General features: G+C 28.1%; 1 protein-coding gene across 1 annotated transcript in view; it reads right to left on the bottom strand.

Annotated features, from left to right (window-relative positions):
- LOC136080209 (uncharacterized) overlaps window positions 1–23,066 on the bottom strand; it is a 90,321-nt gene that overhangs the window by 25,265 nt on the left and 41,990 nt on the right. Inside the window, exons 5-7 of the mRNA XM_065796823.1 lie at window positions 18,720–18,884; window positions 16,109–16,273; window positions 1–118 (exon numbers count right to left, since the gene is read on the bottom strand). The exon at window positions 1–118 is cut by the window's left edge and continues 326 nt beyond it. Of these exons, the coding sequence (XP_065652895.1) occupies window positions 1–118; window positions 16,109–16,273; window positions 18,720–18,884 (448 nt within the window). The remainder of the gene's footprint in view (window positions 119–16,108; window positions 16,274–18,719; window positions 18,885–23,066) is intronic.

The raw sequence follows: 23,066 nt of genomic DNA, 5'->3' as shown, positions 1-23,066 counted from the left end.
CCATCAGTTATGTTGAAATAAATATCAAATGTTATCTCAAATTCATCATATAAAACATTTAAAGATGATAGAGAACTACCAGGTTGTTTTAAAGTTATGTTCCATATGAACAAGTGATCTGTAATATAGAAGTTCAATATATATATATATATATTAAAGTTCAAGTATAAAATAAATATGATATAAAAATAAGCACCACAATAACAACAACATAAGTTACAAACCCAGGCTCTGATTAAATCCCTTCTATTAAACCCAGCTGCTCTACATGTACATGTACAAATGATTGGTTATGCATTTTTCTTAAGAAATATGTACAGGTTGATGTGCGAAAACTTATAAAGACTGTTTAACAGAAAACAGTAGGGAATAAGAGTTAATAAAATAAACTTTACAAAAAACTTCATAACTTATACAAGTACAGAAAAAAAAAAAAACTTTAAAAAGAAAATGACAAAATTTTTAATAATTATTTCAACCTTCTTTAATGATCCTAAATATTAGGATTTATCACAATTATTCTGCACAAACAACATATCCTTACCCCTCCCTTTCCTCAAATCATCAAACAACATCATTTTGATGATGTTGTTTGATGATTTGAGCTTATCTAGTTTATATGTCTGACATTAAAAATCAATGTCAAGCATATAAACTAGATAAGCGGAAATTATTATGATTGTCACTACTATTTACAGTTGTGACTCAACAGTAAATAGTATTAGAAAATATTAATGATTTATAAAATACAAATAAAAATACTATATAAATACAATAGAATAAATACGAATTTAGGATAAATGCAATTGATAATGGCGTATTAAAAAAAAATAGACTATACAGGTATAGTGCCCTTAAAAAGACAACAAATTTAAATATGCTTTTAAAAATTTGGTAGCAGTATTTATTTCAAAATTTTATATTTTTATTTTGTCTAGAGGCATATAATTTCTTCCTGGGGGTTAAAAACATTATTCAATTTTATTTTCACTATTTTATTTGTACTTAAAAATTGTCTATTTTTGGCTGGGTGCCCTTAAAAAGACAATCTTATTTTGTTGATATCTCTTTAATGATCGTGGAAATATATTGTATAGTATTATCTGCTAGATATATGTATCTTATAATATAAGGAAATCTGGAATTATTTTATTATTTTTCAAAAATAATTAGAAAAATCATGTATTTTAACCCATATACTTTATTTCTTAATAAGCATCAAGAACATCATTTTCTTAAATAATTTCATCATTTTAATATTTTTTTCTTCTCTTTATATCTTAAAGTTTATTTTGACCTAGTAACAATTCTTATATCTTACGATTTCAATTAACAGCTACTTATTTTAGTGCAAATTGAAAAAAATAAGGCTTAAAAACCCTAATATTTATGTGCTGCATTTTTACATTACAGTGCTTGTAGAGTAATTGTTTTAATAGTTTAAAATGTTTATTATCATAGATAAAAATAAAAATGAAACCAAAATTTAGCTTTAGAGTAACAGCAAATGCAAATTCTAAAATAAAAAAGCCAAGGAATAAATCTGAAGCAGCTGTAGCACAGTTTAACCGAGACGAAAGATACAAACAGATAAACCAAGCTGTAGAGTGGTGCAAAATTAATGGAAAGCGAGTGTCTGCTGCAATATTAACAGGGCATTTTCGAATAATAAAAAACAAAAATGTGATTGATAAGCAATTAGATAATCTAGTTCTTACAGGAAATAAGAAAAAACATCTAATGATTTTAACAACTGAAGAAGAAGATACTATAGTTGAGTATGTAAGCTTGTCAAAATCGTGCTTATCAAGCTATGAACAGAAAAAAACTAACAAACCTCATTATGGATGTTTTAAAAATTCGAGATCATGCTAACAAAAAGATGAAAGGAGGAAGAAAGTTCATTGCTTTGACTGAAAATGGAAGGAAAGCTCTTTTGAAAAAAAGGTAAAAACTATGTAATTTATTAAAACTATAGAAGTTGTATGTCTCCACAGATGTATATGTCCACAGTTCCAAACAAATTTACAAGAAAAAGAGCATCAAAAATTAGGAATTATTACACAGTTATATGAAAACCCTTTATATATAATGCTGTATAGTATAACTTAAAAAGTTTTCAATATTTAAACACCAAACTAAATAAATAAATAAACAAAAAAATATGACCTAGAAAGCCCTTTATTTTTTATTGTTATAAATGTTACAATTCTTTACTACTGCATGGACATTGGACCGGGCAAATTGACTTGTCTTGAATCTTCAATCACAATGAAACACCACAATTTGTTAACTTTGGTGTTAATGGTTCAGCGAGCAGTTTAGTATATGGTGGCCGTGGTGAAAGATGTTAAAAAATGACTCGGCAAAATCATGAATGTGCCACAATAAATCCAATGGTGTCTTTATCAGGTACATTATACTTAAAACACATTTTAAACTTTAAAATTTACTTTTGACAAATATTATTCTTATATTTTATATTCTAATTAAATTATCAAAATTGAAAATAAATATACTTTAGGCAGAAGTGCACAGAGATTTCATGATGTCCAGGGCAGATCATAAAAATTTACTGGATACTCTCCACCCTTTTACTACCAAAATAAAGTTCCCCCACCCTCTGTGCGCCAATGACTTTAAGACAACACATGTATTTTATTACTTAAAACTGCAGATTCACTTTTTAAAAATATTTTATTATTTAGGTGAAAAATGCATCTGCCATGTAATATTTGGTACTCAAGGAATTACTAGTCAGATGGCTCCCCTGAGTGCTGTTCAAAATATTCCTAACTTATTAGTTTTGACAACAGAAAATGGATCACAAGATCACAAATCCTTACTTGTATTTTATAAATTATTTGACAGACATTTGATTGCAAAAAAAATACTTCGCCCTGTTGTTGTGCTGAGCGATGGTCACAGTTCTCGCTTTCATTATACCTTACTTTGATTTCTTAGAAAAAAAGAAATACATTTATATATATCACCTCTAGACACTACTGGGGTAACAAAACTACTTGATCAAATTAACAAGGAACTTCATGAACAATATGTTAATGCAAAAGAAAATCTGTTCAATCAACATCAAACAATTAATAGAGAAGCCTTTATGTTGTCTCTTGCAAGTATGTGGGACAAGTGGGCTATGCTAGAATCGATAAAAAAAGCTGGTGAAAAGGTTGGTATTTCTAATGAAAGTTTAAATGTTGCATTTATGCAAAATGATAAAATCCACCAAGCTTCAATGTCAGCCGAGGAAGCTGCTTCGCCTAACATTACTGATATTTCAACAATTCTAAATAAATTCAAAATAAGTTCTCCTATATCTATGAAACGAAAAGATAGCCAAATGTATTAGAAAGAGAAAGCTTCAAACTGGAAAGAAAAATGTTTGTCATTGCAGACCATGATTACAGACTTACATGAAAAAAGCATCAATCTTAATGAAATACCAGGTCTTTTGACAATCCAAAAAATAATGTCAACTCTTAACTAAACACGGCGTTTAAAACTTGTTTGCATGAAATTTCAGAAAGTAAACTAACTGAAATTGTATATATATATATATATATATATATATATATATATATATATATATATATATATATATATATATATATATATATATATATATATCTAACTTATTAAATAATTATCTTATCTACTTATTAAATAATTGGGTAACTTTTAATTTAAAAAATTAAGTTACAAAAAAATTGACAACTATTATTGATAAAATGTGAGAAGAATTTACATTACCAATAACACTTGCGCTAATTTCATTTGTTGTTTGCATACAAATATTTAAAAACATTTTCAGTAACATAAAAGGAGAAAAAGTCAAAAATTAGTCCCTGGCTAGAAAGATATATTTATATGTATATATATATATATAAAACCAAAAAAGCAATTTTGCTAAAAATGAGCTAATTTTTTTTTTTTTAAGGACAAATAAAATTTCAATATTGAACAATATTTAGTAGTATTTTAAAATAAATTTGACAGTTAAGTTAAACCCAAGCATTAACTTTAATTTTAATAAATTTAAATATATTTTTTAAATCAAAATTAAATTATATGTATTTTAAATCTAAATTAAATTATATATATTTTTTATCAGAATAAAATTTTTAATGTTTGAAACTTCAAGAATATATATTCTCTGCTAAAAAAGGTGGTCACTAAGTCAAATCGTAAAAAGAGCTTAATAAAGTCATTTCTTCTTCATCTTCTTCAATATAGCTTTCATCGTATAAGTAATTTTGTTTATCTTCCTTGTCTTATAAAGATGAATTGATGTAAAGAAAAGCTAACTTTTTCACATTTTCATTTAATAGTCTGTTTCTTCTCTTTTCATGAATGAAATTATAAGTGCTCCAAACTCTTTGACAAGAAGCAGAAGATGTCGTAACTGTGAATAACCTGATTGCAATTTTAGATAAATTTGGATTTTTACTTTTTCCAACAATTGCCCAGAATTGAAAATTTGACATTTTAAAAATTTCTTCTTTGATACTGTCTGACTGTCTGACATAAAAACAAATTGTGTTAAATATTTATTCAACTCAAAAATAGCTAAAATGATTTCTTCTTCTGAATCATAAAATATTGTAAAATGTATTTTTAATTGTTTCAAAGTGTCTAATTTATCTGAGTCAATCATGTCATCACTAGCATATATTGATGATAAAACAAAAGCAAATCCCATAGATTCTGTATGGATAAAGGCCCAAATTTCATATAACAACTTGACAATTATTCCTGAATCTAAACCATGTTTTTCAAAATGACAGAGGAGTCTTTTAAAATCATTGTAAATATTTGCTAAATCATAATTATCACTTTTAAATTTTCCATTTACATTACTTGGAAATTCAAGTATGGTTGATAAGCTTTTGACTTTTTTCCAATACTCAAATTCAGAAATAATTTTTACAAACGATTTTTTTTTCTCTGATTCTTTAATATTTGACATAATGTGATCCTCAATTAAGAGTTCATTAATAAATTTAGCATTCATTAATTTTGATAAACAATTATAATGAGTACACCAACGAGTGTCAACAGGAATCACTTAGGTATTTTGAATTCTATACTGTTTTTTATTTTATTAAACCTATATAAAAGCAATTGTATTCTTTTGATAAATAAGACAACTTGTAAAGCAGATGACATTGTTTCTTTAGAATAATCCAAAAAAATTATATCTTTTATAAGTAGATTAATAACGTGAGCAGCATATATATCCATTAGCAAAAATTTTAGGAAACTTACATTCAATAATATTCCTTGCACTTCTCATTGAACTTGTGTTATCAGTTTTAATTGAAACACATTTTTCACTTCCTAATTTTTCTGCAAATTTTAAAATACCTGCAGCAATAGTTTTTCCTGTTTGAGAAACCACTAGCGCTTATAGATTTTAAAAAAAAAGGTTGTTTTCCAGGAATTATGATAACATAGTTTACAAGGTGATCATTTCATATATTTGACCAACCATCACTTGTAATTGAAAAATAAGGACTTTCGCTTATCATTTTTAAGCCAATATTGTAATACCTTTTATACTGATTCCTCAGAAGAGTAGTTCTAATAATTTTTTCTGATGGCATATGGTTTAAATAAGCCGGTATCAAAGTATCTATAAAGTTTTTAAAAGCTGAAGAGTTTATAACATTAAATAGAATTCCAGTTCAAAAAACAAAATTTGACAATAATTCATCATATTGCAATTGCTCAGATTTGCTTAAAGTTAACACCACTATGTTGTTTACTTATACCAACTTTATTATTTATCAAAAGAAATCTGTTTTTCTTCATCAGATATACCAGAACAATTAACTCTTTTATGGCTGCGTAATTTATCAGACAACCAATAAACTTCAATGCCACAGAGAATGCATTTTCCTCTTTTGTAAAAATATTCTTTCTTTTCAGATATCTTTCGATACATGTTTTAGCTTTCATCTAAATCAATGTTAAATAACAGTAAAACATGACTTTTGAACTCAGTGAATTATTACAATAACAACGTGATAATTTTATTTATTTAAACTAGGGCTGTACCGGATTCAATTTTTCCAAATCCGGCCGGAGCCAGATTTGCCGGATTTAAATTGACAAATCCGGCCGGAACCAGAGCCGGAGCCGGATTTCGAAAGCAAATTACAGGAGCCGAAATCCTGTAAATCAAACAGTGTTTGAAATGGTAAACAATGTTGACCATTTTCAATACCAAGTGACAACTTTTTTCTGTTAAACTTCATTTTTTTTATTAAAAAGGAAGGAAAAATTTTCAAACAATATAAATAAAACAATATAGCAGAACAAAATAATTGATAAATGATTTTTTTCTATTTACTAAATTAATCTATATGCATAAGACTAAATAGTATTTAGTCTTTGATCAGTTTCGAATTGTACTTAAGAAATATTAGACGAGCTGCATTATGTCGAAGGAGTGAGCTGCGGCGATCATTGAGGACCTCCTCAGCAACACTGAACAAACGTTTTGATGGTACACTTGTTGGCGGTGCACCCAAATAAATGCGAGCTACTGTCGCCAGAGCTGGCAATCTCAGCATATTTTTACTCCACCACTGTAGTGGATCAGCGAGTCTATTTATTTCTGGTTCTGCCAGATACTGGCTTAGCTGAATTTCAATGCTTGTTGGCAATTGTTGTTCAGGTGCTGAGGTAGATTGAACAATTTCATCAATACATTGCCAGAGTAATGAGGATGATGTTGAAGAATTATCCAGCTGGATTTTTTTTGCTGGAACTTCTTCAATTTTGTTAATCTGCTGCTTAGCATGCTCAGATTGATTTTCATCTTGCATCGATACCCTCTTCACTGTAACTTTATTTATTGCAAGCAGAACCGCTGCCTTTGCAGCTGTCAGTGTTGCCTGTGATGAAAAGAATTTAGTTTTAAATCGTGGATCAACCAACGTCACCACTGTATAAAGAGGTTTCTCCTCAATGCCTTTAAAATGCTCATCCAATGACTTAAGTAGTGTTGACTTCATAGTCTTTACACCTGCATCATTGCCTTCATTTTTCAACAGGTTCCGCAGAGCTGTTACAATAGGGATAACCAGTGATATATGTGCTGTTTCATAGCTAACTTCACGAGTAGCCTCTTCAAACAGAGCCAGTACACAAACTACATTCTCCGCCACAGACCATTGATATGCAGTTGGGCAATAAATTCCATCAACTTCTGAACAGTAGACAGTTAATGCACAAAGCTGTTCACATAGTCGGCGCAGCATGTAAAACGTTGAATTCCACCTTGTACTCACGTCTTGTATCAGCTGGTGGTCTGGTAAACAAAGTTCAGCCTGCAGCTCCTTGAACCGACCAGTCCGACAAAGAATGCCTAAAATGACTAACTAATTTCTTAGCAATACATATTATATCTGATACTGCCCTGCAGCTCCTTGCACTTAATATATCTGATACTGCCCTGCAGCTCCTTTAACCGACCAGAACCGACAAAGAATGCCTAAAATGACTAACTAATTTCTTAGCAATACTTATTATATCTGATACTGCCCGCTGGTTGAGCAAGCCATCATGTACACATAACTGAATAGTATGTGCAAAGCACCCAAGGCTATCTATGTTGGCATCACGGAATCATTTTTAATTGTTTGCCGCATTATCGCGAAGTACGACATGACAGCGTCCAACGTCAATGTTCCATTTGTCAAACATCTGCTGAAAGGCAGTCATCAGTGCAGGGGCAGTATGATGTCCAATGAATGGCTTACAATCCAACACAAAGCTCATGTTTTCAAAGTGCTCTGTTAGCCAGTGGGCAGTTAAACCCATGAATGATTGCACAGTACTGCCTGATGTTCATGTATCAGTGGTAAATGACAGAAATGGAGAAGTTGCTGGATCTAGTATTACCAATAGTTGCGCACACACTTCATTGTTTATTTCAGGAATTAATTGCTCTGAAAAATATTTGCGTGATAGAACAGTGTACCGCCTCTCTAAAACTCTCATCAGTTCAACGAAGCCTGTCTTCTGAACAACCTGAATCGGTTCCATATCAGTTATAATCATCTTAGCAATGGCACGATGAATTCTAATTGATGAGCTGTTGTTGATATCCCATATTTTCATGTGGGCAACTTGTTCTGGAATTGTGTACTGAACCATGGCTTTACTGGTTGCGGCAGTTGCACCAAGCTTAGCATTTGACAGTGCTACAGTTTCAGCTTTCTTCTGTGAGTCAGCAATTTTTATTTGCATTTCGTTGTATTCTTTAGGATGTTTTGAACGAAGATGTGTTATCATAGACGAAGTTGAAAACTTTTTAGGTTCACCAGCTTTACCACGTGACAAGATGCTGGGACACAGCAAGCACTGGCATTTTGAGCTGTCGCTATCCTTTAATTTGAAGAATTCCCAAACTGGACTGCTTTTATCATTTTTTCCTTTGCCTGCCATCTAGTGAAAAAAAGTTAAAACAAATCTTATGAATGACTATACAATTTTTACAAAGTAGTTGAATGTAATATCTCAACATAAATATAGCTAAACGTTGAAAATTTGAAATTCGGCTAAAATGTGGAAGGAATTCAAAACTTTTTGCCAGAGCCGGATTTAGGCCAGATTTGTAAAAATGGCCGCATTTCGGCCGGAGCCGGAGCCAGAATCCGGTACAGCCCTAATTTAAACACATAACCAACACTTTAACACTTTTGTTGTTATATAAAACTTATTTAGCTCTAAAAGACTTAATATTTTATTTAAACTTTTATATAAAATTGTTATATTTACTTAAAAACTAAATGTATATAAAAATGTTAAATTGCTGAACATTTTGCATACCCATTAACATACCAATCACTTTCAAATCACCACAAATGTTCCACTGATGAGTTTTGTAATCAATAGCGTCAAGTAATATTTTCATATTTTCGTAAGTTTCATTCAAGTGTACGTAATGAGCGATTGGAATACATGGCTTCTGATTGCCAATCACAAGGCGAATGCACTTGGGATAAATTTTCGAAAAGACCATTGACATTATTGCAGTAGCACAAGAGTTCATCAATGGTGAAAAACCTAGATAAATCGTTGTTGCGCTTTCAAAAGTGGGATACTTTGACACCAATTGCTAACAAATTATTTTCTTTCAGTTGCGACGCCAAAAGTTCAGCTTTTTCCTTGGAAAGGGACAAGTCTCTAACCAAATCATTCACTTCACCTTGTGTGAAAACTTTGGGCTCTTCGCTGTCAATATCTGGATCAAAGTCAACATCAGCCAATCAGATCATCTTGATGTTCAACATCAACAACACATTCGTCTTCAACAGAGTCTAATCCATCAGCTGGTGGTAATGGAATGAGCAGGGTGCTGTCATGAGGAACAGGCCTCATGGCCTAATCCAGATTCAGGTACACAATTTAGTGCTTATTTTTGGACAAAAATCCAGCAGTATTAATAGCACAAAAATAGCAGTCATTGTAATGATCTTTTGGTTCCCTCCAAATCATCGGTATAGCAAATCGAAAAAAAGGCCTTCGTTTGTTGATCCAATCTCATAATAAGCTGCAACAACTATAACAAGCCACATGTGGTGCCCAAGTTTTATCTTGATCTCCCAAAGGACAACCAAAATACAGCTTGTAAACTTTCGAGATTTCTGGAGTGATTTTCTTTCGCTGCCCTAACACAGTAAATTGGCCACAAATGTAGCAAAAGGCGTCTGGTGAATTTTTCCAATTTCTAGGCATTATATAAGTTAATTTTAATGAAGTAATTACCCTGAAAATAAAGAAACATTAGCACATTTCACACTGAAACTATACAAAAAGTGCAAAAAACACACATACATTACCTTAAGATTCAGACGTGCTGGAGAAAAATTAAATACAGATTTGGAATCAGCGTGAAAAGCTCTAGTAAGCTTAAAATTAAAGCTGGTGCAAATTCATTGTTGACCAGTGTATTTTACCAATTTTTTGGACTTTCAATTGTAATTATTAATTTTAGCATAACTGAATATAACAAAAAAATGCTAGCACATTGTAATTTACTAAGACAAGCATATATTTTTATAGTATTATTATAAAATATATATGATTGTCTAAGTAAAGTACAAGCTACTAGCATAGTTTTATAATATTGCTGTTGTGATGTTTGCATATGTAAACATATATTTTTTTAAATAAAGATTTTGCATGATGTTGATTATAATATAAGCTACACTTTTTCCACAAAATATACAACTGATTGATGTTGCCTAAAGTTTGATGCCAAGCAGTAACTGGCAATTATATATATTTTTTATAATTAAGCATTATTTTATTTAAACTATACAGTTGATGGTTGGTGCCAAAATTTAGAAGTTTTAAGCACTTTCTTAGAGTTATGTTTTTTATTGATTGAGTTATTCATAATTTGTTCCCTTTGAGTTACCTATATTTATTTATAAAAATTTTTTTTACAGGATTGTAAGGTTTGTTTGTAAAAGTTTTGTTTCTATAATTTGAATTTATTTTGGATAAAATCTGGAAAATTAACCAGTGTTTCTCGATCTGTTTCTGTCTGTAGTTAAGTATTGTTAGCTGTTGTTGAAAACATTTTTGCTTCTAACAAGGCTGCAAGCAACCACTATTAAAGTTGAAATTTACTGGAAGAAAAAAGATGAAGTTTATAGAGCAAAATAGTGATTGATGGACGACTTAAAATATTGCAAATTATATAAATCAGGATAAAAAGATAAAGGAAGAGAATTCCAAAGAACTGATGTTCAAGGAAAAAAACTAGACGAAAAATAATTTTTAGAGCACTTAGGAATAATCACAGAAAAAAGGATGAGACTTGAAAGACAAGTAACACGAGAATGGAACTTAGTAGATGGCACAAGAGACACTAGCTCTTTAGAGCCACCAGTTATAGTATTTGTAAAAAAGAGAAAGAGGAGCAACATTATGATGACTTGATAATGATTGGAGGTTGGCTGCAAGACCAGGTCCAACTATATTTACAATGCGCTCTTGCACCTTGTCTAAAAGAGAAAGGGCATCATTGGAAGATCAACCCTAGATATGGCACTAGTATTCCATACAAGGACTGATTTGAGATTTATAGAGATAAAGAATAGAATCCAGAGAAAGACAGTGGCAAGCATGATAAAGAGATGCAACCTTAGCAGATGCTAATTTTGCAATGGATTTGATATATGGTTTCCAAGAAATATTGGAAGAGTTAATCCTAGAAGATGAAGGGTAGATGACTCGTGGAGTACATTTATAAATATAGGAAGATCTAAATTATTGTGGTAACAATTGGCTGAAAAAAATTGGGTTAATCTGATTTAAAGTTCATCAGCCATTGTGAGCCCCATGCTGTAGCAGAAGTGAGATCCGTTTCAAGCTCAAATGCCCCCTCTAAGCAATCAGAGAGTGTTGGCATCTTATCAAGACAAGAATAAATGGTAGTATCGTCAACAAACAAAGCCACCTCAGATGTGAGGTGGCTTTGTTTGTTGATATTTGAATTTTATTCAAGCTTTATATATTTCATAATTGCAATTTTTGTGATGTTTATTTTATTTTTAATTTTATTTTGTTTTTGGTGTTTTTGAGTTAAAGATGTTCAAACGTATAAATAGTATAAAACTTTTATGTTAGAAAATGTGCACTTGATTGGTTTCATAGAACTATTACTACAATTGAATCACTACCACTATCATTGTAAATAATATTAATAAGATTTATAAAACAAAGGCAAATTAATGATAATAGTAATATTAGTAGTAGAGTTAAAAAAGACAGCATAAAACAAAAGTAATTATAGTTTTATAAATACAGTTATATAAAAAAGGCAATAATAATAAAATATAAAATTAATATTCATTAAATATATACTCAAATAAAAATTTCTTAATATGGTAGTTTATTTTGAAGAAAATCAAACATAAAGAGACAATAATAAAGCTTTACAAGACCTTTAAATTTTAGAATTTTTAATTCAGAAAACCTATTTTAGATATGAGATTGTAAAGGAGAAAATATCATAATTCTTATGGAAGTGTGTTGTAAACTGTTTATACGATGTAATAGAAAACTACTGTTTTGACCCCAAACAGTGCAATAATAACTTAGATGTGAGGAGAACAAGGAATAGTAAATTGATATTAGAATATGTTGGGGAACATAATGCCATATTAATGACAACATACTATTGGCACTTGAGAGTTTTTATTTAATTGAATTAGTTGATAGTACCATGATTTTTAATATGGTACTATCAACTAATTCAATATAATAAAGACTTTTCTTATTTAAATATATAAAATACCTGAGGTATTTTATATATTTAAATAAGAAAAGTCTTTCACTGTTAATTCAAATTTTCACATTATCACTATCAATCTTTTTTTTTTTGGAGGGTGTAAAATAATAAATTCAGTTTTATTTGATATTTAGAGAAAAACAGTTACTATTTAACTAATGACTCAAATGATGGAGATCTGAATTAACTTTTTTACAAAGCTGCGCAAGTGATTTATCTATGCATAGAAAATTAGAGTCATCAGCAAAATGATGAACAATCAAATTATTTATAGAGTGAGGCAGATCATTAATATATAATAAAAACAGTAAAGGCCCTAGAACAGAACCCTGTGGGAATAAAAGCTGAAGATGACCTTATTTTAGATATAAGTAAGTTGTTTTTTTATTTTTTATTGCTTTTGCTTTTTGTTAGATATTCAATCATGTTTTATATAAATCTAATTATTTAGTACAGTGTTATTGTCTGGTGGTGATATTCAGGTTAGATTTTATAAAGTTAAACTTTTTAAGAATCTTTCAAATTTTCTTCTTAAAAAATTTACGTTTGCTTTTTTTTTTAGTTTCTAGTTCAACAAATTTTTTTGTACAGAATATTTAAAAATGAATAACAATACTTGATTGTTATTTTAATTTTAGTGCCATACCTTATCACATATTGTAAGTTTTAAACTCTGATTTATCTTTATTTTCAGTTTTAAAGTTTGTATTTATCTTCATGTATTGAAATTATACATTTGCTTATAGGTTGTTTAAATAAAATAAGTTTGATTTTGTAAGTTGTTGTGAAATTGCAGTTTTCTGTCATGGGCAATGATATGGGTTTCAAAGTGGAGGGGCACAATTGTCAAATTCTAAAAAAAGTCCTCTATATCTAGAATAGGCAATAAGATTTTCCTTCAATTTATTAATAGGAAGGGGTTACCCTAACCAAAAGAGAAGTTTGAAAAGTTTAAGTGGGCAGTGAAAAATACTTAACTACATCTACAAATAGAAAAGGTATTTAAATGTTTTTAGTTTAATATGTATATATTTATTGATCTATTTTTTAAATTTTGTTTGTAAATAAATAAAAATGTTAGAAAATACTAATTTTTTCTTTCATTATTAATTTAATTAAATATTAAGTCATGTTTACAAAAAAATTTGTTAAAATGTTGTACATTTCATTTTACACTAAACACCGTCAAAATATAAGTCAGCAGAACATGCAAAATATTAAAATGATTCAAGAGCTGCTGTGACAGTGTCTATGATTCTCCATGTCAAAATAATATATTGTCATTTATAATATATTGTCAATTTTGTGAATACTTAAAATGGATTTAATAATTTTCATAATAATCACCGATTATCACTGAATTAGGTATTTATAGGTATTCATAGGTCTATTAAGTACTTACAATAAGAACTTAAAAATCAATTTTTCACTGAGTATGTTCTTTATCAGTGTGTCCTTATCTGTTCAAGGAAACATAACTGTTTTTAATTAAAAGGATCATACTTTTAAAGAAAATTAACATTATACTAAATTCTTTTATTTATTTTTTGTTTGTTTTTATAACTTTACTTTATTATCTCGTGATGGTAGAGTTATTTTTTATGTTTAACTGTAAATATTATGTATTAAAAACATTTAAAATTAGTTGTTATTCTATTTCTTTAGTTCTACTTTGGTGCTCTATTCACAATCATGTGCTTACTTTGTGTGCTGTTAAAATATGGTTTTAACTTAGTAAACTTTAACTATTTTAAATTTACTATGTTGATCATTAACTAATAGTTTGAAAAGAAATTTGTTTTTTGCAATCAAGGTAAGGATAATTTTATTTTCTGGTCGAATTACAATATTTGTTTACACCGATAGCTATTGTGTTTTATTATTTTGTGTGATAGCTATTTTGTCTTTGCAATAAATATTTTTATAAATAAAATGAATTTTTTTCTTTTGTTACAGATTTTGATTATTTTTAAAAAGCTCTAGAAAAAACATCAGCAACATGTAAATTGGTTTGCAGTGTTAAACTTTAATAATTTTACTTCTTTTATCAATAATATATTTTTTTTCATTTTAGACAATGCTTTTTCAGCATTTTTCAAAACAAATAAAGGGCCCACATAAAGTGAGGGCTTAAATTTAGGGCAAAAGCACCCCTTCCTCTTTATATATATTTTATTAATTTAGAGTGTGGATCTTGTAGAAAGTAAAGCATGAAGAGAGAGAGTGGTGGTTAAAAAAACGCTGCATCTATAATTAGTATTTATGTAGTTGGTTAATCTACCAATTGTTAATTAATAATGCAAATTTAGTAAAAAAAATTTTGTAAACAGACTTCTCTTTATATATTTTGTTTTATTATTATGTATAAATAAATTGATTTCCAGTTAATACATGAGGTGTATTTTTTTATTTTTTCAATTTGGTTACTTTTTTTAAATTTAACGCATGATGTGCTTGTTTTTACTTTTACAAAGCTATTAGGCAACTTTACTTTTACTAAGTCTTTAGGCATTTTTATGAAACCACAATCTGTAATGGTTCGTACAAATATCTAAAATAGGATGTCTGCCAGATCATTCAGAAATTTGCAAAAAAAATTAGTTAATAATCAGAGAAATTAGATTAAATTTTGGAGAAATCAGAGAAAATGGCTCTTCATCAAACCTAGGTAATTTAAGTAAGTTTTAGTAACTTTAAATTAAATTAAGGAAAACAGAATATGGATCAGGAAAAAATCAGAAAAATCCACCTTTAAATATCGACAGAAACCTTGTAACATATAAACTTCAAGTTAGGCTAAATATTAAAAATTATATCAAATTTTACAGATTTACTTTTACTTGAAAATTTTATTGCGGCAACATCTCCTTTAATTTGATTTATAGCATTTATATGCGATTTTGTAAAGTTTAATAAATAAATAATAAGTCATTAGTTTATTAAACAGTGTTAAAAGATTATATATTAGCATCCCAAAGTGGTTGAAGTGCTTCACGTGGGTTCAAATCCTTTCGTTTACATTTAATTTCTAAAAATCTTTTCCAATTTTCTAGAATACAAAGTAAAACATTTTTAAAGGCCTATAGATATTATATGCATAACATATATAAAGATACTTTATACTATAATAAACAAAAGAGAGAGAATTTTTTTTTAAACATTTTAAAAATTTCTAAAAACATTAAAAGTGATTACACCATTAAAAATTAGATGATAGAGATGCTTATTAATGTTATTAATGTGCTTAGTAATTAGTTACGTTTGCGCATTAAAGAGGCAACTTTCTTTCTTATAGAAAAAGATTTTACATGAAAACTCAATTTTACATGAAAATTCTCTTTTTTAAAAATTATTGAAATAAAGCCAAGTTAATAAAATGGTTGGTGTGGAATAGACTTACCATGACCCATATAATACTAGTCATGGTAAGTCCATTGTTCCACATATTTAAGTCATCTCATGTTTTTTGAAACATTATATACCAATGGTAATTAATTAACTCATTTCAAGCAGGTGTTCTAAATGTTTTTTAGACTGGTACTAATATTCAATACTTTGATAAATAACAACATATACCGAAACGGTTTAAGTTTTTTTAATTATTTATAATAGAAATTTTTTTGTACAGCTTTAAAATGTAAACAATAAGTATAGCTTTTCTATTTTTATATAGAAAACATTATTATTGTTTAGCCTTATTGAGGGAATTTAAAATTCTAATCATTTAATAAAAAACAATACAAATTAAAATATTTATACTTTTGAAAACAAAGCACATACCTCCATCAATATAGCTATTTAAAACTTTTACTGTTTGATCTGGCACTGTTGAAGTTTGAGTTAGTACACTTTGAGATGGTTTTAGTGTAGATGGCTTTAATGTTTGTTCATTAACTATTGTAGCTGTTATTGAAGCACTTTGAAATGAGCTCGATGTAGAATTATCTATAAAGAAAGTTATAAGTTTAACTTACAATTAAAGTAACACTTATAAAACTTTAACAAAAATTGAGTAGCTTTAAATTTTCTCTTTTGATTGAAGTCCGAAACTTTAGAACTTTAGAGATTCATATTTTTTCACAAAGCGTTGCATGTTATATTATAAATATTTTCAAACCATTAAGTTTGGTTTCTAATTGTTGTAAAAATGCTGTACAACAGTTCTGCAATTTTATTGTAGAACAATCAATGCAAAATTTGATTTGTTTTAATTCCCTCAACAATTGTTTTACATTTTGTTGCAAAACCGAAGTTAAGTTGTACAACTTACACTAGAAAATGTTTCCATTATAAACATATTTGTAGGAATGTTATTAAATATACTTATTTTTACAAATAAATTAGGCTGGTTTTTAATTTGAAATAATCAGGAACAGAAAAACTGTGAACAGTTGCTGCGTAGGTGAAATTAAAAAAAAAGTTTTAATATTTATTTTTGAAATTTAAAAATGAAAAAGTTGATAGTTAAAGCTTAAAAAAATCAATTTTCATTCAGCTAGCTGATAGTGAACATAACATTTACTTTTAAATAACAAAGCACCATTTTTTCAGTTTATTTATAAAGCACATTTACTCTAATTTTAATTACCCAAGCACCATTTTCTCAGTTAATTTATAGGGCACATTACTTTAACTTTTAATAAACATAGCATCATTTTTTTTAAGTTAATTTATCGGACACATTAATTTTACTTTTAATTAACATAGCACCTTTTTCAGCTAATTGATAAGACTCGTGTTAACTTTGCTTTTAATTAACATATCACTATTTTTTCAATTAATTAATAAGGCACGTTAACTTTACTTTTAGTTTAAAAAAGCACAATTTTTTCAACCTTACTTTTTACTAACAAAGCATCATTTTTCAGGTAATTGATAGGGCACATTAACTTTACTTTTAGTTAACATAAATAAATAATAGGGCACATAAACTTTTAGTTACCTTAATAAGGCACATAAACTTTTATTTACCTTGGCACCATTTTTTCAGCTAACTTAGATAACTTCAGATAACTTCAGCTAACTTATTGGGTACATTAAATGTACTTTTACTTACTTTAGCATTGTTTTTTCAGATAATTTATAGGGCACAATAACTGTATTTTTAATTAACTTAGCACAATTTTTTTATAAATAAAACCATTGTTTCATTTTGATTCATTTCATTTCTTTAAAAATGTTTATTAGAAGTATATATGCGTAAAATAAGCTAGCCTAACCTTATAAAAAACATTTATAATGAAAATATATCTTTCGCAATGAATTTGTGTTATCAAGATTTATATGTGAAAAATAGTTTCTTTAAACACTACGTAATTAATGGAGTGTATCGCATCCTAAAAAAAGTGTGCAGCAGCGCTGTTAATAGTGTTTATTTAGTTATTTTTCTACCTTTTACTAAAAAATATTGAAGTAAGGATTAAATATAGAAAAGGTCGGTGTGGAATAGATTCCAAAGACCCATATTTTACAGGTCATGAAAGCTTGTTTTAAGTAAAGAAAGTTTAAATTTAATTATATTACTTGTTAAAACTATAAGATTATTGCGTTATTTAAGCAAGATTTCTAAAGTAAATTAAAAATGCAAACACCAAAAAATGGAAAAAAAAGTGAGAGCCAAGCTGCCAGTACTAACAGCAAAAAAAAAAAATAATAATAATAAATACTTGCCTACAAAAGGATTTGATGAATTAGATGCTGCTATGTCTGAAAAAATTGTTGCTAGTTCTATGCCACGAAGGGTGGGATACTGACTACTCAAAGTCCGACGTGTATGATGGGAGAAAAAAAAAGAAAAAGAAACACAATTTACCCTATTTCTTATTTTCTTTATGTGACTTGCAAAACAAGTATTGCTAGTGGTGTGACTTGCATAAAGGTACAGAGTTATTACATGTGGACATATGTCTTTCCCTTTGTCAGTTTTTATATGTTTTACAATGTTTATTAAAACTGTATTGAGTAAATATTGAATAAAAGGACTGATTTTTAGAGATTTCATACAGAATTTGTTTTTATTCATTTGCATAAAATAATGTTTTAAAATTACTAGATAAAAGATTTTACTAGATTTAATTGAATAGTTTTTTACATCTTGGTATAATTTTGAATGCATATAAGGTTAAATTGACAAAAAATTAATAAAAATATGTCATATGTAAAACAGAAATGAAGGTATAGAGGATTATGTGATTTGGCATGGAATGACCAAACTGCATGTGGTGCGACTTGCTGTTTTTTAAATAGATGGTTCTGGTTTATGCTCTCATCATGACTTTTGTCAACAAACATTATTATTGTTTAGCCTTATTGAGGGAATTTAAAATTCTAATCATTTAATAAAAAACAATACAAATTAAAATATTTATACTTTTGAAAACAAAGCACATACCTCCATCAATATAGCTATTTAAAACTTTTACTGTTTGATCTGGCACTGTTGAAGTTTGAGTTAGTGCACTTTGAGATGGTTTTAGTGTAGATGGCTTTAATGTTTGTTCATTAACTATTGTAGCTGTTATGGAAGCACTTTGAAATGAGCTCGATGTAGAATTATCTATAAAGAAAGTTATAAGTTTAACTTACAATTAAAGTAACACTCATAAAACTTTAACAATAATTGAGTAGCTTTAAATGTTCTCTTTTGATTGAAGTCCAAAACTTTAGAATTTTAGAGATTCATATTTTTTCACAAAGCGTTGCATGTTATATTATAAATATTTTCAAACCATTAAGTTTGATTTCTAATTATTGTAAAAATGCTGTACAACAGTTCTGCAATTTTATTGTAGAACAATCAATGCAAAATTTGATTTGTTTTAATTCCCTCAACAATTGTTTTACATTTTGTTGCAAAACCGAAGTTAAGTTGTACAACTTACACTAGAAAATGTTTCCATTATAAACATATTTGTAGGAATGTTATTAAATATACTTATTTTTACAAATAAATTAGGCTGGTTTTTAATTTGAAATAATCAGGAACAGAAAAACTGTGAACAGTTGCTGCGTAGGTGAAATTAAAAAAAAAGTTTTAATATTTATTTTTGAAATTTAAAAATGAAAAAGTTGATAGTTAAAGCTTAAAAAAATCAATTTTCATTCAGCTAGCTGATAGTGAACATAACATTTACTTTTAAATAACAAAGCCCCATTTTTTCAGTTAATTTATAGGGCACATTTACTCTAATTTTAATTACCCAAGCACCATTTTCTCAGTTAATTTATAGGGCACATTACTTTAACTTTTAATAAACAAAGCATCATTTTTTTTAAGTTAATTTATCAGACACATTTTTATTTACCTTAGCACCATTTTTTCAGCTAACTTATTGGGTACATTAAATTTACTTTAACTCACTTTAGCATTGTTTTTTCAGCTAATGAAAATATATCTTTTGCAAAGAATTTGCATTATCAAGATTTACATGTGGAAAATAGTTTCTTTAAACACTATGTAATTAATGGAGTGTATCGTATCCTAAAAAAAGTGTGCAGCAGCGCTGTTAGTAGTGGGTTGGAGGCCCTCTAAAAACCAGTCATTAACTTAAAAAAATTTTTACTAGGTATTACTAATAAAAAAGGCTCTTTACAGTTGCAAAAAGTGCCCTATAAATGCAAATGAACTCCCAAAAATTGCTGGAACCACTCCTCTAATGTGGGGTAGGCTACCACAGCTCTGGTGCACAAAAAAAAAATACATAATGAAAAAATTAAATAGAAAAAAGGAATAAAATGTAACCATTGCAACTTACGTTGCTGATATAGATTTGAGTTAGAAAATCAAAACTATTATAAGAACAATCAAAACATGTCCTTGTTCTGCTCATAAAACCAGTACTGCACAATGAACTGCAGTTTGACCATTCACTCCATTTACTCAAAACATTAAAACTAACTGCAAAATCACTTTTTTTATTTAGTTACTTTTCTGGTTTTAACAATACTTTTAATAAACATATTAACAAATTCTTTTAAAAATAAATTTTTGTGTGTATATTTATCAAACAATATTTTGATCAAACACATTACAGGGTCAAAATGGTAATAAAGAGTAAAACTTAGAGTAGGTAAGGTAAGGGTAGGTAAGAGTTATATATATATATATATATATATATATATATATATTATATATATATATATATATATATATATATATATATATATATATATATATATATATTTATATATATATATTTATATTTATATATATATATATATATATTTATAAATATATATATATATTTATATATATATATATATATTTATATATATATATATATATATATATATTTATATATATATATATATATATATATATATATATATATTTATATATATATATATATATATATATATATATATATATATATATATATATATATATATATATATATATATATACATAAAGACATTTAGAATCACGGAACTATTAAACTACCTATGTGTAATATGTAATTGTAAAGCAGCATTTGCAATACCTCATCTCTATTTTTAAACATTCCTAAAAAACTCATTTAGGGTCATGGCACCCCCTTCCGTGAAGAAGCACCCAATGATATAAATAAATAACTAGATATCTAACTTCGCTGTTTTTAGTGAAGCCAATTTAATGCATTGGAAGCCGTTATTATATCGGGCAAAAAGCTTTTAGCAATCACATTCATATGAAAAGATATTGGCAATTTTAACATCCTTATTCTTGGAATTAAAGATGATTAGAATCACAGACGATCAATTTAGTGAGCATACATACATATTACAGTCAATACTTACATATTTTTTAGTCAAAGATTGGACATAATATTGTTAGCATGTTTAGTTTGTTATAACAAACTAAAACAAACTGTTATTTTTATAGCCACAAAATATATATTTAAAAACGTATTTGCATTTAGAACATCAAACTAAAACATCGTATAATATATTTTATTATTATAATAAAAGTTTTATACAATAAAATGAAATATTCATAAACCCTTGAACAATATTAATTTGTTAGTTTGTTGTCTTAAACCACTTGACAACTTTCTTAGAACTTTAGTGGTATAATCCTGGGCATATCTGAACATTCGAATTCTAAAGTAATATTCACATATCTTTCTAACAAGCTGACTGGAATGCAAATCTTCATTTTCAGTCCACAAGTCGTGACTATCAAGTCCTTTAAAGACTCATTTTTTAATAATTAATTTGTTAACACAATGGATCATCTTATGCATTATATTTTTATCTGAGGTTATTTTTGGATTTTTAAAATCTTTACCACTAATAAAGAAGTTAAATACTTTCTCACACGACTCGACAACAGAAACAACATCCCTTGATGGCAAAAACAAACCACCACGATCTTTCACATTGTTTAATGAAGAATGAGATTTCGCATAGGAATGTTCATATGATAAAATATCAGTTAATGATTGAGCACAAACATTACATAAAATAGTATTTATTAACTTTCTGACTATAAAACCAGAGATATATCCCAATATTGCTTCTTTGTAGCTAGACATTTGAAGTTCGTCGCAGTACAAAAAAACTTCTTCAAAGTCAATATCCTCTTGGTCAAAATTATCAACAGAACACAACCTTTTTTTCCAACTGAGAGAAAATAGAGCCATTAGAATATGACTCAAACATCAGGCAGTTAGCATGACTCAATCCAACTATGGAGTTTCGCAGAAGAATCCATTTTAACGATGACTTTAACTGCACTACATCAGGATTGTTGTTGTAACTACTTTTTCCACGAATGCAAGCAAATAGTAATTCAAGATGATCTTGGGAATATTTGTAAGTTAGAACATACCTAAATGGTTTCTCATGAAACATTAACAGATCGGTGGATAATTTTAGAGTGCTTTTAGCATCTACAATTAAACCTAAAACAAATGTCTTTCTTCGATGAAAAAGCAATGGAATGCTATTAATATCAGTCAACTTGCTCAGATAAGTAATCGTATTGTTTAAAAAATCTTTCCAATAAAGCTTATTGTTAAGATATAGAGGTTTCTTAAAGTGTTTACCATTTGGATTTCTGGAATTGAGCATGTCAAATAATTTATCAATAACTCTTATAAAACGGATTGTACTATTTCCTAAGAAAGATGGATGCTGTGATACCATTAAAAATTCAATTGCATCAGCAACAGAGTTGCTAAGGGTTTTGCCAGCTATTTTGACATTTATTTTGTGGTGATGAAATTCAATATGTTTTCTTGAAAGTTTGTTTGCAAATTTCAAACCTTCAAGCTCTTGTAACTCAAACAAAGCTCTTATATAACTCCATTTAACATAGTGGCCCTCATCATCAAAAAAACACCCAAATCACTTAAAGAATTTCTAGCTAATTTAAGCATATGGCATGGGTCTAGGAAAATGTGGAGCAGTTGGTTGTTATATGAAAAAGTACTAACTATATAGTCTATGATTTGGCCAAACTTACATCCAAATGGGACAATGGAATTTAAACTTGTACTAGTACCATCAAATGTAATACTTTTGATATAAAGTTCATATGTCAAAGCCACATTTAAAATATTTTTAATAAAACATGTTAAATCACTTGCTTTAACTTTATTTGATAAAACATAACCAATGGGTGTTTTCCAATGTCCTCGCAAACCAACTAACATGAAAATTAATGCCTCTGTAGCTGGAGTATCAGGTTCACATACAGAAATATCTTTATCAAAATCACAAAAACCAATATAGTGACCTGAACTTTTGTCATAAGTTA

The sequence above is a fragment of the Hydra vulgaris genome, chromosome 05 (assembly GCF_038396675.1).
Source record: "Hydra vulgaris chromosome 05, alternate assembly HydraT2T_AEP".
Lineage (NCBI taxonomy): Eukaryota > Metazoa > Cnidaria > Hydrozoa > Anthoathecata > Hydridae > Hydra > Hydra vulgaris.
Note: the sequence above shows the minus strand (reverse complement) of the source record. Positions and strands in the feature narration are given on the sequence as shown.